At 45.0% G+C, this 18,448-nt stretch overlaps 1 protein-coding gene across 1 annotated transcript in view; it reads right to left on the bottom strand.

Moving 5' to 3' along the window:
* The window catches only part of KALRN (kalirin, RhoGEF kinase), a 583,131-nt gene that overhangs the window by 32,358 nt on the left and 532,325 nt on the right, over positions 1 to 18,448 (bottom strand). Inside the window, exons 40-48 of the mRNA XM_012639639.1 lie at positions 18,221 to 18,290; positions 17,798 to 17,884; positions 16,881 to 16,973; positions 15,564 to 15,614; positions 14,621 to 14,698; positions 10,992 to 11,177; positions 10,433 to 10,604; positions 7,214 to 7,452; positions 4,036 to 4,292 (exon numbers count right to left, since the gene is read on the bottom strand). Coding sequence (XP_012495093.1) covers positions 4,036 to 4,292; positions 7,214 to 7,452; positions 10,433 to 10,604; positions 10,992 to 11,177; positions 14,621 to 14,698; positions 15,564 to 15,614; positions 16,881 to 16,973; positions 17,798 to 17,884; positions 18,221 to 18,290 — 1,233 coding nt within the window. The remainder of the gene's footprint in view (positions 1 to 4,035; positions 4,293 to 7,213; positions 7,453 to 10,432; positions 10,605 to 10,991; positions 11,178 to 14,620; positions 14,699 to 15,563; positions 15,615 to 16,880; positions 16,974 to 17,797; positions 17,885 to 18,220; positions 18,291 to 18,448) is intronic.

The raw sequence follows: 18,448 nt of genomic DNA, 5'->3' as shown, positions 1-18,448 counted from the left end.
TAAGCTACTTCTTCACAGGCCTGTAAGGAGAAGCCCAGAGCAGAGCTCTTAAGTTCTACAAATATCAGGACTCAAAGACAAAGACATCAAAAGCCAAGACATAAATAGCATCAGTGACCCTGAGCAGGTATCATCTATCTCAGGTGTGGTCACAGAACTTGGATGAAGTTCTAATCATTGTCTGGAATAAATAAGACTTAGCTTCCCTCAAATGTCTCCTTGTCAAATATAGTCCTACGCAGCCAGGGCTCTATGAAAAGAGCCTTCATTAAGGGAGAGAGGCAAAGGAGATCTCGGAGGAAGAAAGATACTCAAAATATATATTAATAGCATTTCCTCCACAACATCCAAGATATTAGGTCATTAAATATGAAATGTCCGATTCCAAATCAAAACTTTATTATATCTCGAACAAGAAGCAGTACAATTAACCAAAGTACACACCTAAACTATTGACAAAGTTTTGCCATCTTAATGGTAGCTTGTTTATGCCAGCAGTGAAGAAGTCTGGAGAGCGAGTGGTCATGAAATCACGAAAGGCGTTTTCCACAGCTTGTTGAGAATTCAATATTTTCCCTTGTAAGAAGTGGTCCAAAGCCTGGAGGAAGTGGTAGTCAGTTGGTGCAAGGTCTGGTGAATATGGTGGATGACAGAGAGTTTCCAAGTTCAGTTGCTGTAGTTTGAGCAGCATTGTTTGTGTGACATGTGGTCGAGTGTTGTCTTGCGAGAGGATTGGCCTGTCTCTATTGACCAATCTCAGCTGCTTAATTGCAAGCATCCTCATTATTTCATCCAATTGGATGCAGTAGACATTCGCTGTAATCTGTTGATCAGGTTTCATGAAGCTGTAGTGGATAATACCTGTGCTGGACCACCAAACAGACATCATTAGCTTTTTTTGAGGAGTATTTGGTTTTGGACTGTGTTTTGGCACTTCATCTTTATCCAACCATTGTGCTGAACACTTGCGATTGTCAAAAAGAATCCATTTTTCATCACATGTGACAATACAGTGTAGAAATGGTTTGCCTTTATGTCATGACAGTAAAGAAAGGTGAGCTTCAGGACAATTTTGCTTCTGATGCTTATTTAATCCATGTGGAACCCATCTATCCAGCTTCTTTACCTTGCCCACTTGTTTTAAATGGTCCAATATTGTTGGAATAGTAACGTCGACCCTTGCTGTTAATTCATGCGTAGGTTTAGATGGATTCTCTTCCACTGTAGCTTTCAGTTCATCATTATCCACCTTGGTCTCAGGTCGCTCACATGGCTCATTTTTAAGATTAAAATCATCAGAAAGGAACTTCTCAAACCATCGCCGTACTGTGCATTCATCAGCCACATCCTTCCCAAACACTTCATTGATATTTCAAGCTGTCTGCGTGGCATTGGTTCCATGATGGAACTCGTATTTGAAAATACCATGAATTTTTGACTTATAAATTGCTCTAAAAACTTGAAAGATAATCACAAGCCAAAAGTGCATTTGAAATACTAAGGATGAACCTTCACAATAAAAAATAGAACAAGAAGTGTCCAAGTGAAATGTCAGAGATATCAACTGTCAAAGTTAGTACTTAAGGAAATCGGACATTTCATACTTAATAACCTCAATGCATCAGGGCTTTAAGGACATACTGAGGAAGGTGATCCAAAAATACTTATCACCTAACACACAGGCACAGCAGTTAACCTTCTGAGTAGGAAAAAGCAATCACAGTTATGTTCTTGAATCTTTTGGGAAAGCGGGCTATTTCAGAAAACCAGACCTCCTCTCACACCTCCTAACTAGGCAGGCTGTCTACGATCTCCTGTGCACCAGCGCCTTGCTCCAATTGTCGTATCTAAGTGAGAACCAGCTCTGGAGGCTAACCTTAGATGATATTACCCTGTTCACTTTGGACTTTCATATCTTTATCCCCAATTCCATGAATCTGGATCCTTCTGAGAACATCTCGAATCAGGGAGGTCCCTGCTGGAAAGACTCCCAGGACAGGCAGCACAGTGTGTGTGTATATGTCTACGTGGGGTATGTTCCTATGTTTGTTACAACTCTCTGGGTTACTCAGTATGCTTGGTGAGAAACTAGAAATTGTTAAAAATAACGTTCAGAAGGAAGACTGGGAGCAGTAAAAGTGGCAGGACAGGCTCAGTTTCATATTCTTCTTCCCAGAAGAACTTGTCATCATGGTTTGGGGAGCGTCCATCTCTGGTCACAAGCCCAGGGACTGATGTGGACACAGGGTTTCAGTGACGTTTATCCTGTAGGCATCACAACGAACTGTGACCCTTGTGGTCAGAGCAGGCCCTGGGGAGGGTGCGGTGAGTGTCTTTCACTGATAAATACTGACAACCACTTTTAGTTAATTGTTCCCCTCCACGCCCCCACCCCAACCCTGTGCAAGAATAGCTGACAAGGAACCGGAATGACCAATTTGTATTTCAATCTGTTCTCTTTCACCGAGCCTGACACCCTTCCTACCTTCCCTCTCGTGGAAGATAGGAACAAGTGACCAACAGAACCAAAGGAGAGGAGGAAGAAGTACTTAGCACCTGGATATTTAGAGCATAAATCATTAAAAGCCAGCTCTGCAAGGCCCTTGATTAATAAGAACTTTAGTGTTTTGAGGGCCTTTATTCCCAAGGCGTCCTAAAAGGCACCCAAAATGAGTGTCCTTAGAATAAAATGAATTGGGCATATTGCGCCTTAGGGCCACTACCAGCGGTCATCTAGTGAGGCCAGGGTGGTGTCAGTAGCTGCCATCCCCCAACCTAGAGAGAGGGCCACAGCAATGCAGTTCTGCCAGTGCCGCTGCTCAGACAGCTCCTGGAACCCCCCTTCCCTGGATGACCACATGGCCCTGGAAAGCCGTGGGGGATGCCAGCCAAACACTGCTGTCTACTCTAGTTGTTCATTGATGGCAGGTCCTCAAGGTTGCCCAGCTGCTGAGAACCCGCTGCACAGCACCCAATCTGCACCACTGCTCATCTCAGAGGTTAGGGGAGACCAACAGGGCTGGTTAGAAGGGAAGGGTGGGGTGGAGCTTTAGCAACAAAGGCATTTTTTGTGTAGGAAAAAACTGCCAACACATTCAACCAACTCCTAAGATACATAAGAGAAAAAAAAAAAAAAGAAGAATTGTTTGCACATTTGAAAGTCCAAGAATACTGAAATGGAGGAAAAAGGGTCAACTAGTCTTTAACCTCATTAAAACATGCTCATGGTGAAAATTTATTTTACATATTTAAAATAGTACATGTAAAATTATTAGTTACATTACAGGTACAACGATGAGCACGGTGACTCTCCATGATATTGCACAACCTGACTTCATCCATATGGGTTTCTTTAAATAGTGCAAAATACTTTGTACAGGAATGTGTTCGGAAGGGTCTTCACAACCAAAATAAGGAAAAGAAGTATCTTACAAATTACCATGAACATATATTAAAGTGACAAGGGGGGGGCAAATAAAAAAAAAAAGTTACAATCTGTACAGAGGAATTGCCACAGACAACCAAAAAGTTCCCTCTCTCCTGGGAGAAGCAGCAGGCCTCTGACCTTTACAGGTCTGGCATTTGTGCTAAGGTAATTTTTTGGTGTCAATCAAAAAATATATATATATATATATCTATATCAGTTACTTAATACAATATAAATAGAAGTCCAGTCCAGTGAGTCCTGCGGTGGGTCAAATGTAGCAACGGAAGTCATGCTTTTTGTCACCTAGGGTTTCAGTAGGGTTCTTTTCTTAACGAGTGGGGGAGAAAAAGAGGGAAACAATAAGCAGAAAATTATAAACGAAAAGGAACAAAAAACCACTGCCACCACCACCAACAAAAAACCCGGAACAATCCAGCCTGGGAGCCCCGTGCTGCGTGTGGCTCCAGCACTCACACATTGGTTCCAGTGGCACTGTTGAGAATAAGCAGCAGGAATTCCCTAGCGGGTGTTTGCATTTTTTTGTTCTTTTGTTTTGAATTTTTTTAATCCACATACTCCTCTCCCGGGGAAGCCAACGAGGCACTTACTTGATGCTCCCGTCACTATTTTCTGCTGCTGCCGTGGCTTTGGTGAGGGGCGCCAGGATGCTGCCCGGGACCCAGCCCTCAGCTGCGGGGGAATGGTCGCTGGCAGGCTGGTACACCAGGCACATGTTCTGCTGGTTGACGGCGAGGACCTGGACCACCTCACCTTGGCTCACACAGATTTCATTCTCCTTCAGTGCATAGTAATCTTTGATCACAGCCATGGACGAGGTCCCATTGCAGCCTCCCAGGTCGTTCTGCTAGGAGACAGGGGTGAGAGGGACACAAACACAAGGAGACTGGTTCACAAGGGCTTGCTCTGCACCCTACTGCATGGTTAACACATTAACTGCCATGTGAATTGTATTTAACTCATGCTAGTTTTGAGCCTGGGGCCTGCAGTTGGTTCGTGAAAATCTTACTTGTTGATGTTTTCATTGTTACAATTAATATTGACAATTTAATTGCATATAACTCATGCACAGAAAACAATAAAAAATAACAAATTTTTCATTAAATTAGAAAGGATCATTTTGTTTTATAAGTTTTTACTCTATTTTCATAATAAAACACCATGGCCCCAAGGAAAAAATTTTTTTTCTAGTGTGGCAGTCAATGTGTTAAAGGCCAAATCTCCCCCTAGCAGGGTAAATAGCATGCAGAATACTCTCTTGACTAATGACATTATATTCATAAATGTGCTCTGAGAGTATACATTTATAGCAATGTTTCATATGACATTTTCATTAAGGGAGAACAGGTAGAAATAGTGCCCCAGCCCAAGTGAAGGTGTATATAAACACACCTCTACCTGGAAGCCCCTTCCTAACATGCAGTCTTCTTGCCAGCAGCATCCTCTTACAAATGGAAAGAAGAACCTGGCACTGGCACAGGGATACGTAGCACCTGGGCAGAGTAAGGTTAGGGCAAGGGTCCCAATCCTTCAATGGAAAGAACGCAGACCCTTTGATATTAATTTTCTTTTCTTTCTGGTCTTACTCTATATTCTGACTCTTCTTAAAACAGGAGTAAGAACGACACCTCTGCTCAATTCAAAGGCAAGGCCATGATCTACATTTACCCAACTCCCTGCAGGAACAGAACTCCTATAGTCCCCTCCTCTACTCATTAATACGAGAGGTACTGCCTACATGACCTTTTCATGTGAGTCTACAGCAGTGCAGCTGCTTTGAGACAGACCTGTAACTCCCAACGATGCCTGGCCGCCTCATAGAACGTGGAAGAGCCAGAAATCCTGTGTGTTGGATGTAACGCCACAGCGATTGCAACTTATTCACAAGGGCAGAGTCTTTGGTTTTTGTTTTTAATTATTATGGGTACATAATAGTTGTATATATTTATAGAGCACATGTGGTATTTTGATACAGGCATAATTAGATTATTTGATTTTTTCTATTAAGTTGTCAGACCTTCTTATATATTCTAGTTATTAATCCCTTGACAGATGAGTAGTTTGCAAATATTTTCTCCCATTCTGTGGGTTGTCTCTTCCCTTTGCTGATTGTTTCCTTTGCTGTGTGGAATGTTTTTAGTTTGATGTGATCCCATTTGTCCAATTTTGCTTCGGTTGCCTGCACTTTTGGGGTATTCCTCAAGAAGTGGACAGGACGGCTGGGCGTGGTGGCTCACGCCTATAATCCTAGCACTCTGGGAAGCCGAGGCGGGAGGATGGCTCAAGGTCAGGAGTTCAAGACCAGCCTGAGCAAGAGTGAGACCCTGTCTCTACTAAAAATAGAAAAGAATTAGCTGGACAACTAAAAGTATATAGAAAAAATTAGCCAGGCATGGTGGTGCATGCCTGTAGTCCCAGCTACTTGGGAGGCTGAGGCAGAAGGATCGCTTGAGCCCAGGAGTTTGAGGTTGTTGTGAGCTAGCCTGATGCTACAGCACTCTAGCCCAGGCAACAAAGCAAGACTTTGTCTCAAAAAAAAAAAAAAAGTGGACGGGAGGTTTTTAAGACGGAAAATCATTTCCAGGTGAAGTGATGAAATAAGTTGCTGCAGTTACTCTAATATAGAATTAATTATTATTATTAACATTAATAATTATTTTTTAACAAAATAAGTATCAACTAATAATTTGGGGGAAAAGAATGAAACTCTAAAATTGGAACATGTAGATAAAAAATGTAGGTGTTCCTATTTATAGCCCATTGAGTTCTAGAGGAAACTGAGGCCTAATGAGATTAACTTGCTAAGGTTCTAGAGCAAGTGAGTTGCAGAATTTGGAATAGAAACTTGACAGCCCGGTTCCTAATCTAGCACTTTTCCCATTTCTCTCTTGTTCTTACTACTTCTGGGGTCAAAATACCTGTGTAGACTAGGTCTATGGTTAAGTCTACAACTCTCCTCATGGTGATGTTTGGTGTGTGTGTGTGTGCGCGTATATATATATATATATATATATATACGCACACACACATATACTTATTTATTTATGTATTTATTTATATACTCATGGTGATGTTTGGGGGGGTGTGTGCATTTATTTATTTACTTACTTATTTTTTGAGACAGAATCTTGCTCTGTCGCCTGGGCTAGAGTTCCATGGCATTAGCCTAGCTCACAGTAACCTCAAACTCCTGGGTTCAAGCAATCCTCCCACTTCGGCCTCCCAGAGTGCTAGGATTATAGGGGTGAGCCACGGCGCCCAGTCAGGTATGTTTGAATTGTGGATTATTTATGATAAACATTTAATCCAAGCCTGGCTTCCCCCACTCACATACCGATGATCAACTTCCCCTTGCCACATCAAGGAGAGTGAAGAACTGTGAACTTCCTTTAGTAGGTGCTCAAGGCAGATCATCATTAGAAAGGCGATCTTTTTTTAAGATGTCATACACTAGAGTTGTGACTTTTAGATGATCAGCACCACAATCACTCTATTTGGTATAAATCACCCGTTTTCATGACTGCCATCACAATAATACCTTATATTTATATAGAGTTTCTGTAGATGATAATAGCTCCTTAACACAGAATGTCCGACTGGTCTAACTCAATTTATAGGGAAAAAGAGAAATACCTGAGACTAGACTATATTTCATGGGCTGTTCCTGCTACACACAATAACCAGCATAAAAAGCTGGTACTTACTAAAATAACCTCTGAGGCTGTGCCCTCATAGTGGCAACGGGGGGAGTAATGAGTCATCACTTACCTTGCTGGCTTCGAACTTATCCCCAGGCTGGTGGTAGTCAAACCCCGGACTGCCATTGGAGGTAGATATCTTCAGGGGTGGCAGTGGCGGGTTATAGGTGGAGCCCTTTGGGGGCTTCTCAGAGCCCACGGGGACAGAGGAGTAGGGCCTAGGGCTGGCTTGGGGAACCCTTGCAGGTTGAGACCTCATCACGGCTGTGCTTCTTTCTTTGCGCTGATACTCAATGGGTGACTGCAGTGCTGCAGGGTAAGAGCAGGCGGTCACTCTAAGCTTTGGGAATTTGGGAATCCCGCAAGGATCTGGAGGCCAGTTAGGTACAAGGCTACGTGCTAGGCATAATGTGAATACAGGAAGAAAATACGACCCTTGTTTTTAAGGAAATGTGAGAACTAAGATACCTACCTAAATAATGAAAATACAAAACCAAAACGGTACCATCTGTGACGTGCAAAATGTGGTGCAAAAGGAGGAAAGAAGGGTCTGTGGTACGTGTGCATGCGTATGTGTGTGCGTGGTGCTGCCAATAAAGAACTTCCGAAGAGGGCTGGCTGTCAGACTCTGACGTCCAGACTCTGCAGGTAGGAGGCAAGCGTGTGAAGTGTGTTTGGGAAACAGGGAGTAGTCAGATTACCCTGAGCCTCGGGCCATGGGTCTCCCCGGAGGAAGAGGAAACGTGACAGGTAAGGGAGGTTGGAGGTGCCATGGCATGAAAGACCCCAAAAGCCAGGCCAATGAGTCTGGACTTAATTCTGAAAGTCATGAAAAGTAACTGGATTAAATGAACTTCAAAGTTTTAAATTCAGATTCTATCATCAGAGCCACATTTGGGGAACATTAACCTTTAACCTTGTATTTAGGAGGAGGGACTGGAGAGGAAAAGACAAAAGGCTTCTTGTCTAATTCAGAAGCCATGAGACAGTAATAAGCGAGGGGCAGAGGGTCTAAGAAGGGCAGTGCTGGGGGATGTGGAATGCACACAGGTGGGGATGAGATGACAGCTTGGACGGGAAGAGCACGTTTGGAGACAGGAGGGTGGTAGTCAATGGAATTCAGAAGACAGGAGAACAAGCTGATTTGAAGGGAAAGACATGAGCTTTGTTTCACAGAGTTTAAGGTAACAAAGTTCCAAGGTCGGAATGCTAAAGAGGTATAGCCAGACAAACGTCATCCAGGTCAAATTCTTTAAGAATGACTTCAAGGGTTGGCCTGATTATGTCATTTTTAACAGTATTCACTGTAACAACTATTAATACTTAAGTGGGTTAACAGCTGGGGCCCAACTGTAAGGCTATTTCTACAGCGATAGGTAGGTACTTCAATAGGACTCAACACGGGGTCACGCTTCCTTTCTGTCTGAGGTCTCAGGAGGGAAAGATTGGCTCTGAGATGCCTGCACACGTCTCTGTAAGTAAAGGCCTGGCCCTGGTCCATCATCACATCCTCGTCTCTTGAGCGTGTCAAAGTATATAACAGGCCTGCCAGAGCTCAGTCTCTCTCCCTGGGGAGCATTCTGCAGGCATTAAATATTTAGATAATGATAACCTAGTTCAGCAATACATTTGGCCCTCCGTATCCATGGGCTCTGCATCTGTGAATTGAACCAACTGCAGGTTGAAAATATTTGGGAAAAAACAAAAAAGGATGGCTGTGTCTGTAACATGCTCAGATTTTTTTCTTGTCATTATCCCTTAAACGATACAGTGTAACAACTATTTATATGACATTTACACTGTATTACAAATAATCTAGAGATGATTTAAAGTATACGGGAGGGTGTACATAGGTTATGTATAAATACCATGCCGTTTCTCATCAGGAACTTGAGCATCCGCGGATTTTGGTATTCATGGGGTCCTGGAACCAATCCTCTGTGGATACCGAGGGATGACTGTATCTCTAGAATTTCACTATTATTAGGAGGAGGGTCTCTTGGAACTATGTAAAGGTCTAAATCATTGACTATGCCTGAAGAAATGCAGTTCCAGGTTTTAAGTACATAGCAGACTTGTGAAGTAGGCCTTATCAAACTGACTTCATGGCTCAATACCCATCGTATGAAACTGGGATATTACCTGATTATATACAATAACTATACTAAAGCATCTGAAAAAGTATGGCTTTTAAAATATTAAAAATTTTTAAAAAAATTTTTTGTAGAGATGGGGGCTTGCTATTGCCCAGGCTGGTCTTGAACTCCTGGGCTCCAGCCATCCTCTTGCCTCAGCCTCCCAAAGTGCTAGGATTACAGGCATGAGCCACCATGACTGGCTGTACCTTCTTAAATAAGCCACATAGAGGCTTGGCGCAGGTCTCAGCACAGGCATGAAGAGGTGGTACACCCAAAGGCACTACGCTGCGTGTACGCGTGTGGCTGCGGGTGCATATACAGGCACATGTGCTTGCTGAGTCTCCAGGTTTACTTTGTTACTGGTTACATTTTGCCTTCAACTCAAGCTCCATTTCTGCTCAAGAGACTTCTGAGCTCACCAACTCTGCACTAGTTTAAAACCATACACTCCTTTCACGAGCCAAGCTCAATGTGAAGAAAATCTCAGCAGAGGAAACAATAAAGAAACGTAAACAAGGTAGCAACTCCAGTTCACTTCACCCCTTAGGGGACTCCTGCAGGAACCATAGCTCTAAAGCTATATTCTCTTCCTAATCACCAATCGGTTCTGGGAAGTTGCGAGGTATTACTGCAATTTAGAGTTAGCTGTGGCCTCTCATTTAAAAGGGGTAAGGTTTGCTAGCAAAGTGGCTTATCCAGGCTCTCACACTGTTGGGAACAGAGTTATCTAGAGGTAACTGCTAAGCTCCTAGTTATCTCTAGATAACAGTAGAACCTGTGAGAATACCAGCCGCAAAGTGGGAGAACGTGTATCTTTGACAGTCCACCCCTAAGACATAGAGGATGTGCCCATCTCAGACTTTTGCCCTAATTAGTACCAGCTGGCAGTGGTGGCCACAAGGCATACACGCCTACGTCCTGTAAAAGAAATCCCTTCTATTAGAAAGATGACACTTCTTTCTTATACCCAATCTGTTCCACCTGGGTGTTCAGATTCAGAAGAACTCAAAAGTGTTTCTGAAAACTACAAAGTTAGAGTTTACATAAAATGTGATCTGGGCTCATAACTCACCGTGAGCCCAGACCCAAGGAAGCTCAGAGGTGAGGGGTCCTCTGAGATGGCCCCGCTAGAAACCTAGCCCGCCACCCACCGTTTAAGAAGTCTCGCTGCGTTTCTAAGACTTGATTGATGTCCTGCACCCAGGCCTGCTGGATGTCAGCGTTGGCGGCTTGCAGAATGACCCTCTCGGAAGTCTCTCTGTTCATGAGCGCAAACTTGCAGGGGTCGTTGTCCACGTTCTCCTCCAGGACCAAGTAATTCATCTGGAAGAAAGCAAGTTGATCCTCTTCATATTTAAAAGGTTTTTTTTTTTTTAACGCAGCAATATATTACTATTCCTTAAAGTTTTTATTTCAGGAGAAGCTTCCAAATTTTGCCCTGGATCTAGCAGGTCAATACTTAGGTTTCTGTCTCTGGGTGAATGACCTGATCCCAGGGACCCTGCAGGACCATGCAGGAGGCTGGCCCTCAGCCTGCCACTTTTTCTCACAGATAATTACTGCTTTTCATTCCGCCTCCACAATTGTAGGTTATTGGGCTGACAGATCTGCAGGGTGCTGGACGCTCACCGCCCCAGGCCTCGCCTCAGGGAAGCAGATCCCGAGCGCATGTCTCTTCCTGCCCCTTCTTGTCCCCACTGGGGTCCTCACCTTGATGCTTCTTTTGAACATGTAGCCCGGGGTGAGGGAGCCCTTCCTGAGCAGCTCACTGAAGATGACGATCTGCTCGAAGAGGAACACGCGCCTCTCCTTGGTCCGGGACTGCATGCCTGCGTCCAGCTCGATCACGTAGAACGTGTCCTGCTGCAGCAGCTTCCCCTGAGCAGTCAGGGTGCCCTACGGAAAGAGGGGCCAGAGTGAATCGAACGAAAACAGGGAGACGGCCATTGCCCTTGCGGTCCATAGGACCTCCCTTTCTGGGGACACAGACGACAGACCTGACATCGAAAGCCCCAGGGCTCTAGTAGGAGACTGAATTAGGACCCACAGGCTGATCCAGGGACAGACCGTGGCCACTTTCCTGTTCACACGAGGGCCCTGGAGGGAAAGGGAAGAAAGCTATGGAACCACTAAGAGACAGCTCCAGGCCAATGCCAGAAGTAAGGAAGATGAAATTATTAGCTGAAAAGAGGTTCCAGAATTATCCTGGCCCTCTTGTGTTTTATTAAAAGGAAACTAGAAAGCAGGTGACACTTGGAGCTAGAAGTGGACTTTGTGTTCTATGAGCTCTAAGAGCTGTGCCTGCCTGGCCACTTTGAAGCACGGGCCAATGACCTGGGGCACTCTCATAGCCACAAACCTAGAGCTCACCTGTGGCCAGGGAAGTGACGGAGGCAGGGCCATAGACACTCTGGTAAGTCGGGCACCGTTCCCTTCACCTTGTATTTTTTTAGGATGGGGAATTCTGAAGTTTTAGCCTCTGGCTACAGGTCAACAGGTGATGTGGGCGTACCATACATAGGTCCCCATAGTTTATAAGCTGATAGATACTTTTCTGGGTGCTGTGACCCTTCTTAAAATGACTCCAGCTACCAGGCCACCTGACACTCAGCTAAGGAGGTAGAGCCTTTTTGGTTTGCCAGTTTCTAATGAGATCTTCAGAGATATCTGAAGGGAGTATGGCTCAACCCAGCAAGTCTTCACGGAATCTGCTGGAGAGCCTTGCCTTTTCTACTGCTCTGCAACAAGAGGACCCTGACATCTGAGACAGCAAGCAGAGGGCCCTCTCTGACAGGCAGGTGTTCTTTCTCAGGGGATGACTGTTTGCCCTTTAATGCAAATATGGGCCATTCCCTTCACGTGACGCCTTAGTCCAAACATTACCCAGCACAGCAGTCATTTGTCTTTTGTGTCCCTAAGAAATGCCTGCCCTCTGCTTGGCTCCTGACTGCCAAGGTCAGCAGCCAAACAGGCTTATCTCTACCCTGGCCCAAAGTTAATATTAAGCCAGTGACCAGCTAGCCAGGAAAGCTCAAAAGCTCTATTAATATTACATAAGAACCTGATCGTGTGTTATAGTCCAGCCACACTAAAACGAAAGCCAGAGGATTTGAAAGGGAGGCAAGTAAAATGAGGGGGCTCTAATCTCCCCCAGACCCAAAGCCATGGGCTTAGGGAATAGACAGACGTTCACTGTTCTTCCTAATCAGCTGAAGGAATGCAAAGCAGATTCTCTGTGGCCTGATGAAAATGGGAGACAGTGGCGCTTGATTTAAAAAAGAAGAGAATTCCATGCTTATATGTGGCCTTCTGTGGACACACACACATACGCACACACACACGTGTATAGCACGGCTCCTATGAAGTCTAACGTGGGTCAGACAGCACAATCACATGCCACTCCTGTCAGTGGCAGCTTCTTCCAGAGACCCGGAAGAAGCCCAGCCAGACTCCTGTTCCGAAAACGTGGGGACTTCAAGGTTGAAGAGCAAAAGGGATGACTGAGTTTGTTCAGAATAGCCTCAGACCTGTCCTAATGCCAAGGAAAACAGTGTAAGACTCCACCCAGGATGACTGAAAAAAAGGTGTAAGAACTCAGAATGTGTTTCTGCTGAGCAACACTGCTCACGCTAATGCCCCAGGTCTACCTTTGAGAACCAGGAACCTGTGAAAAATGAACAGCAAAGAAGACCCTCCATGTGGTTCAAACAGGGACACACAGGATGGGCGGGAAGGGCAAGGTAGACAGGAGACCCTGGCTTAAAAACAACATGAATCCAACTCATTAACTCAAACCTGAATGTATCATCTCCTAAACTTACCCGTACCACTGTCTGCCTTATTCCAGTCTAGTTTAGCGAGGAAAAAAAAAGCCATTTCTTTCTTATTTACTTATTTTTATTATTATTTTAGTTTTTGTAGAGGCAGGGTGTCACTATGTTGCCCAGGCTGGTCTCAAACTCCTGTCCTCTCTGGAGTAGGACTCTCATCTCAGCCTCCCAAAGTGTTAGGATTACAGGCTTGAGCCATCATGCCCCAACCCATTTCTGTCTTAATTATCTCAGCTTCTAGGAATCCCTTTTCTCCAAAAAGGAATAATGAAATCTTAGGTTGCAGATTACTAGAAAACAGGAGTAGAAGACCCACACCTTTCTGTAACGGGATCAACAACTACTAGGTACTAGTCAATAATTGTGTCAGTTCCAATGTTATCACATTAATATTCAAGACATATTATGGTTAGTTTATGAGGTTTGGATACAAATTAATTAATAACAGTCATTTATTAAGTTTAAATCAGGAAAGTCAATTTGTTCTTCAAAGGTTCACTGTTCCAGGTTGAATTGTGTTGTCCCTCACCCCCTGCCACCCATCCTCCACCAATTCCTATGTCAGAATGTGACCTTACTGGGAGGCAGGGTCTTGACAGAGGCCATCTAGTTAAAGTGAGGTCATTAGAGTGAGCCCTAAGAAAATATAATTGATGTCCTTATACAAAGGAGAAATTTGGACACAGAGATACAGAGGGAAGGCAATGTCAGATGCAGGGAGAATGCCATGTGGACATGAAGACAGCCACCTACAAGCCATGGAGAGAGGCCTGGAAAAGATCCCTCCCTCACAGCCTTCAGAAGGAACCATCCTTACAATACCTTGATTTCACACTTCTAAGCCTCCAGGAGACAATATGAGACAATAAATTTCTGTCAGTTAGGCCACCCAATTTATGGTACTTTGTTATGGTAGCCCTCACAAACTAGTATATTCACTTGAACCAAAATCCTTGAGACATCTAACTATTTCCCTTAAGACTTGATTCCCCTCTTCAAAGAACAGAGACATGACTGTAATGTGTCAGAGCTTCAAACATTCATTTAACTAAAAAGCCAGTCACTACATGGACCTGTTGATTGGAACCACCTTCTCAAAAATAAAAAAAATAAATAAATAAGGTATTCTGTTCTCCTGTTTAGGTTCCACTTCTATCACACAGTCCTGCTGTCTCTCACGTTCCCAACATTTCTCAATCGAGAAAGAAAAGGGAAGGGTCAGCGCCAGGTCAAACAGTTGTAAAGAACGTTGGGTCTTTCCAGCCTCTGGGAATTCTGACTCCGGCTTGGCTGACTGCTCTGTAACTCCCTATGACTGCCCAGGCACTGGACTTGCTAAACAGATGTATCTTCCAGGCCTGTGGACCAGAGGGCCCAGGCACGGAGGCATAGTGGCCAACAAAGGAGGCAGAGGAGGCAGGACACAGGGCTCTGAAGGGAACAGGCCTCGGTGGCCTGGACCCCTGTGCCCAGGAGAGAGAGGGCTCAGAAGCATTCTCAAGGACTCACCTCAAAGCCCTGCAGGCGTCCAAGATTCATCATGTCATTGCAGCGTTTGGGAACAAGGCACATTAACTCCACTGCTTTCTGTAGGAAAGAATGATTGCCACTCAGGAGGGGCACAGCACTCAGGCAGGAAGCTCTCAGCAACTCAGGGCTGGGACACAGGGACCTCGCCTCTGGCAGCTCCCTTATTCTAGCAAAGGACACTGGTCCCTGCTGTCCGCTCTCAGGGAGTGTGGGCCTTTTCTGTTCTAGACGGGGGATGTTGGTCATAAGTCAGTAACCACATGCGGGGAGAATGGTACTCAGCCCATCCTTTTCTACCTTCCCGCTTTTGTTTAACAATTCCCTATCCTTCTCATATTTTCTTTCTTCTCTCTTTTGTTTCCTGGCTGCCCAAGCAACAGCATAGCCTGGCTTATGAAACACTAGAGGTTTTAACCTAAAATAACCTGCCAGAATGATCTATAACCTCTCTGGCTTAAAATAATCCCCATGGTGACACTGTCTCAAAGGACTTCCCTTTAGGGGGTAATCCTCAGGGTGGGGTGGGGGATGAAAACGGAATACTTTGTATGTTTGTAGATTCAAACGGTACTTGGATTCATGGATAAAGTTGCATATTGAAGCTCTGTGCAATTTATACCCAATCTCTCAAGGATGTTAAAGGGGTAAAGGATCACCTTTTCTCACTACATGTCACCAGGAGCCATGAGAACACCAGCAGGGCTAAGCTCAGGTCTGGCCCAGGACAGAATTCTTGAGTTCTAGAAAACACTCTGTTCATTAACACTCGCCATTCCTCAACCCGCTGAGTAGCTGTTCACAAGGGCCTCTTATTGTCTAAGAGGAAGTCAGTCTGGATCCTCCCGAGATGGTCTTTTCCCTTTAGAGACAGACACCCAATATGGTCCCTAAGAACAGCAAGTGTTACAAGCAGAAAACTCACCTCAATATCTGAACACTCCAGCCCAGCCTTCTCACTGTATCTCAGGAAGTCCTAGCAAGTAGGGGAAGCAGGGAAGGGTGTGGGAAGGGGTGAAATTAGTTAGTAAAATAGGCAGAGAGCTATAAAAAACTTATCATAAAAATGTGGTAACACCCTAAAAACTTTCCAGCAGAAGTGGCCATGGTTTGTAGTAGCCAAGAAACAAAATTATGAGTCATGTTAGACATGGTAATGCAGAGAAAACTCCCAGAATGTTCAAAGTCTCTAAGCTACCAGGGAAGGAGGGGTGAGAGGATGGGAGGCAGGGAGGGAGGAAAAGGGGATTATGACAAGAAAAGATGGGGGAAAGTAAAATCTTTCTTTCTATTTAACCTCACATATCATCTCCATGAGATGAATCAAGTTAAGGCATTGTTTAAAATAAAATATAATCACATTTTAGGTATTACTCACCTAAGGCTTCGAGAGCCTCGCCTTTCCCTTTCTCCCTTGTATTCCACTCTGATTTCATGCTCTTATTACTTTTTAGTGGTTTTTTTTTTTTTTTACTATTTTCTAGTTTTATTTTCAGTTAACACAAAGTCTAATATGCAAATCTTATAATGTAAACACCATGTTAAGCATTTCCATATTTCTTGATTAGAACTATCTGATAATTTGACAAGATAGAATAACTAATACTTCCTATTATGAAACGAAGTTCAAAACTACTCAGCAACAAAAAGTCAGTGACTGTGACAAAGTAAGAAAGTGAACTGAAAAAAGAAAATCAAGTAACAGCCAATGTTAAGAGCAGGAAGAAGGGCCAGGAGCAGTGGCTCACGCCTGTGATCCTAGTGCTCTGGGAGGCTGAGGCGGGAGGATTGCCTGACCTCAGGAATTGCAGACCAGCCTCAGTAAGAGTGAGACTTGGTCTCTACTAAAAATAGAAAAAAATTAGCCAGGCATGGTGCATGCCTGTAGTTCCAGCTACTCGGGAGGCTGAGGCAGGGGGATTGCATCAGCCCAGGAGTTTGAGGTTGCTATGAGCTAGGCTGATACCACGGCACTCTAGCCCAGGCAACAAAGCAAGACTCTGTCTCAAAAAAAAAAAAAAAAAAAAAGCAGGAAGAAAAGCCACGCAATTTACCTGGGGGCAAAGCTGATCTGAGTAACTAGCAGACCAGATAAAATCCTGCATGTACTACACCCCCCTCCATACCAGTTCACAGTCCTTGGGGACAGTATGGTGGAGACAGACCCTGAGCCTCACTGCTCTCCAGCTCTGAGCCTGGGGAAACCCTGCTCCCACCCTGTCCCAGGCTCCCAGCTTCTTACCTTGAGGAGCAATTGGTATTTTGTTATTCTCTGAATGGGCTTAATGAGGAAGTCGCTAAGTGTCAGCCTCTGATTTATCTCCTGTTTTACCTCCTGAAACACAAGGAAGCCATGTTAGGAAAAAGGAACCAAAGAATTGGGTGCTCTGGGTCGGGGATCAAAGGCACAGCAGACAGGTCTTCATGTTTTCCAATAAAGTTTAAGAATCTTCAAGCCATGCAAGAGGTAAAATTGCCTACAGCACTGCTCATTTGTCACGAACAAATGCGTCCCTTCTTGCGTCCCCACTGTGCTTTCACAGCAAGCACCTTCACACCTTGGTGCTCGCCCAGTGCTGGGAGACAAGCTAGAAGGGGTTCTGTTCCCTCTACCGCTCCAGAGCAAAGTCGGGGAAGAAGGGCTTCTCCTAGGACAGACAAGCCTGCGGAGCTGCGCCCTAACCTCAGATCTCTGAACACTGAGCTGAGGGCTCTTTCCAAGTGATGATGTCGCCTTTCCCTCAACAAAACAGATCCTTCCAGGCTGGGGCAAGCAGAGACTATGAAGTGGCCACAAACCCCTCAAGCGGGAGAAGGCTTCTCAGCGAGCCCTCCCAAAGGGAGTGGTGAGGAGGGCATGGTCTGCCCTGGGGTCACTTGAGAAGGAACGGAGCTTCTAAAACAGTCTCTTTGTTACAGGGTCATTCGCAAATGGAGCCTTCTCAAATCCAAGCCCAGACGGGGCCACGACAAGCAAAGCTGCTCAGGAGAATTTAGCCGAGAAGCCAATGGCTCTGTTGAGGCAGCTGCTCCTGCCACGAATGGGTCCACAGTGCCGAGAGGGAGTGACCTGCAGATGATGACGTCTGGTTTTTCTGAACACGGATGTCTTGGCCTGAGTTTCCCCGACCGCGGTTCAGCCTGGCCCGAGCAGCTTACCTCAAAGTAGGCATCGTACTCAGCGACGATGTACTCGGAGCGCGGCTTGTTCTGGCAGTACCACACGTAGATGTGCAGCTTCCGCTCCTGAAAGAACAGAGGGACAGACACGAGGACAGTCAGGCATCTTGGGCCTTTTGCTCAATCCCAGAGTGTTGTGCTGGCTGCACGTGGACAGAAGGACAAAGCCATGGTCCACACGTGGGGACGCGCCCCGGCAGCTGAAACACCAAGGGTATAAAAGTAAATGTAGCAGGCAAGAGACACCTGCCCAATTGCCAAGAAGGTTAGAAAACAAAACAAAATCTCAGAGAGGGGTGAGAAGGAAGGCCAGTCAAGGAAAAGCGAAAGAGAAGGAATTTTAAAATGAATGAAAAGGACAAGAGAGAGGCGCGGGGGGGGGAGGTGATGGAAGACACTCACGTGCTTAATAAAGAGCTGTGCCAATCTGTCTTGCTCCTGGATACACTTTTCCAGTTCAGCCAGGAAAAAACTACAAGGAGAGAGGGGAAAAGAGAAGAAAGCCACATTATTTAGAACTGTATTATTTCTCAATGATGAGATAAATGACAAAAGACTCTCACCCAAACCCTACCCCTTCGAGGTCAGATGCAGGAAGAGGACTGGAGAGTCCTGGGTTCCCAGGACACC

Source organism: Propithecus coquereli, unplaced genomic scaffold (assembly GCF_000956105.1).
Source record: "Propithecus coquereli isolate 6110/MARCELLA unplaced genomic scaffold, Pcoq_1.0 Scaffold10, whole genome shotgun sequence".
Classification (NCBI taxonomy): domain Eukaryota; kingdom Metazoa; phylum Chordata; class Mammalia; order Primates; family Indriidae; genus Propithecus; species Propithecus coquereli.
This window is presented reverse-complemented; position numbering and strand designations above follow the sequence as displayed.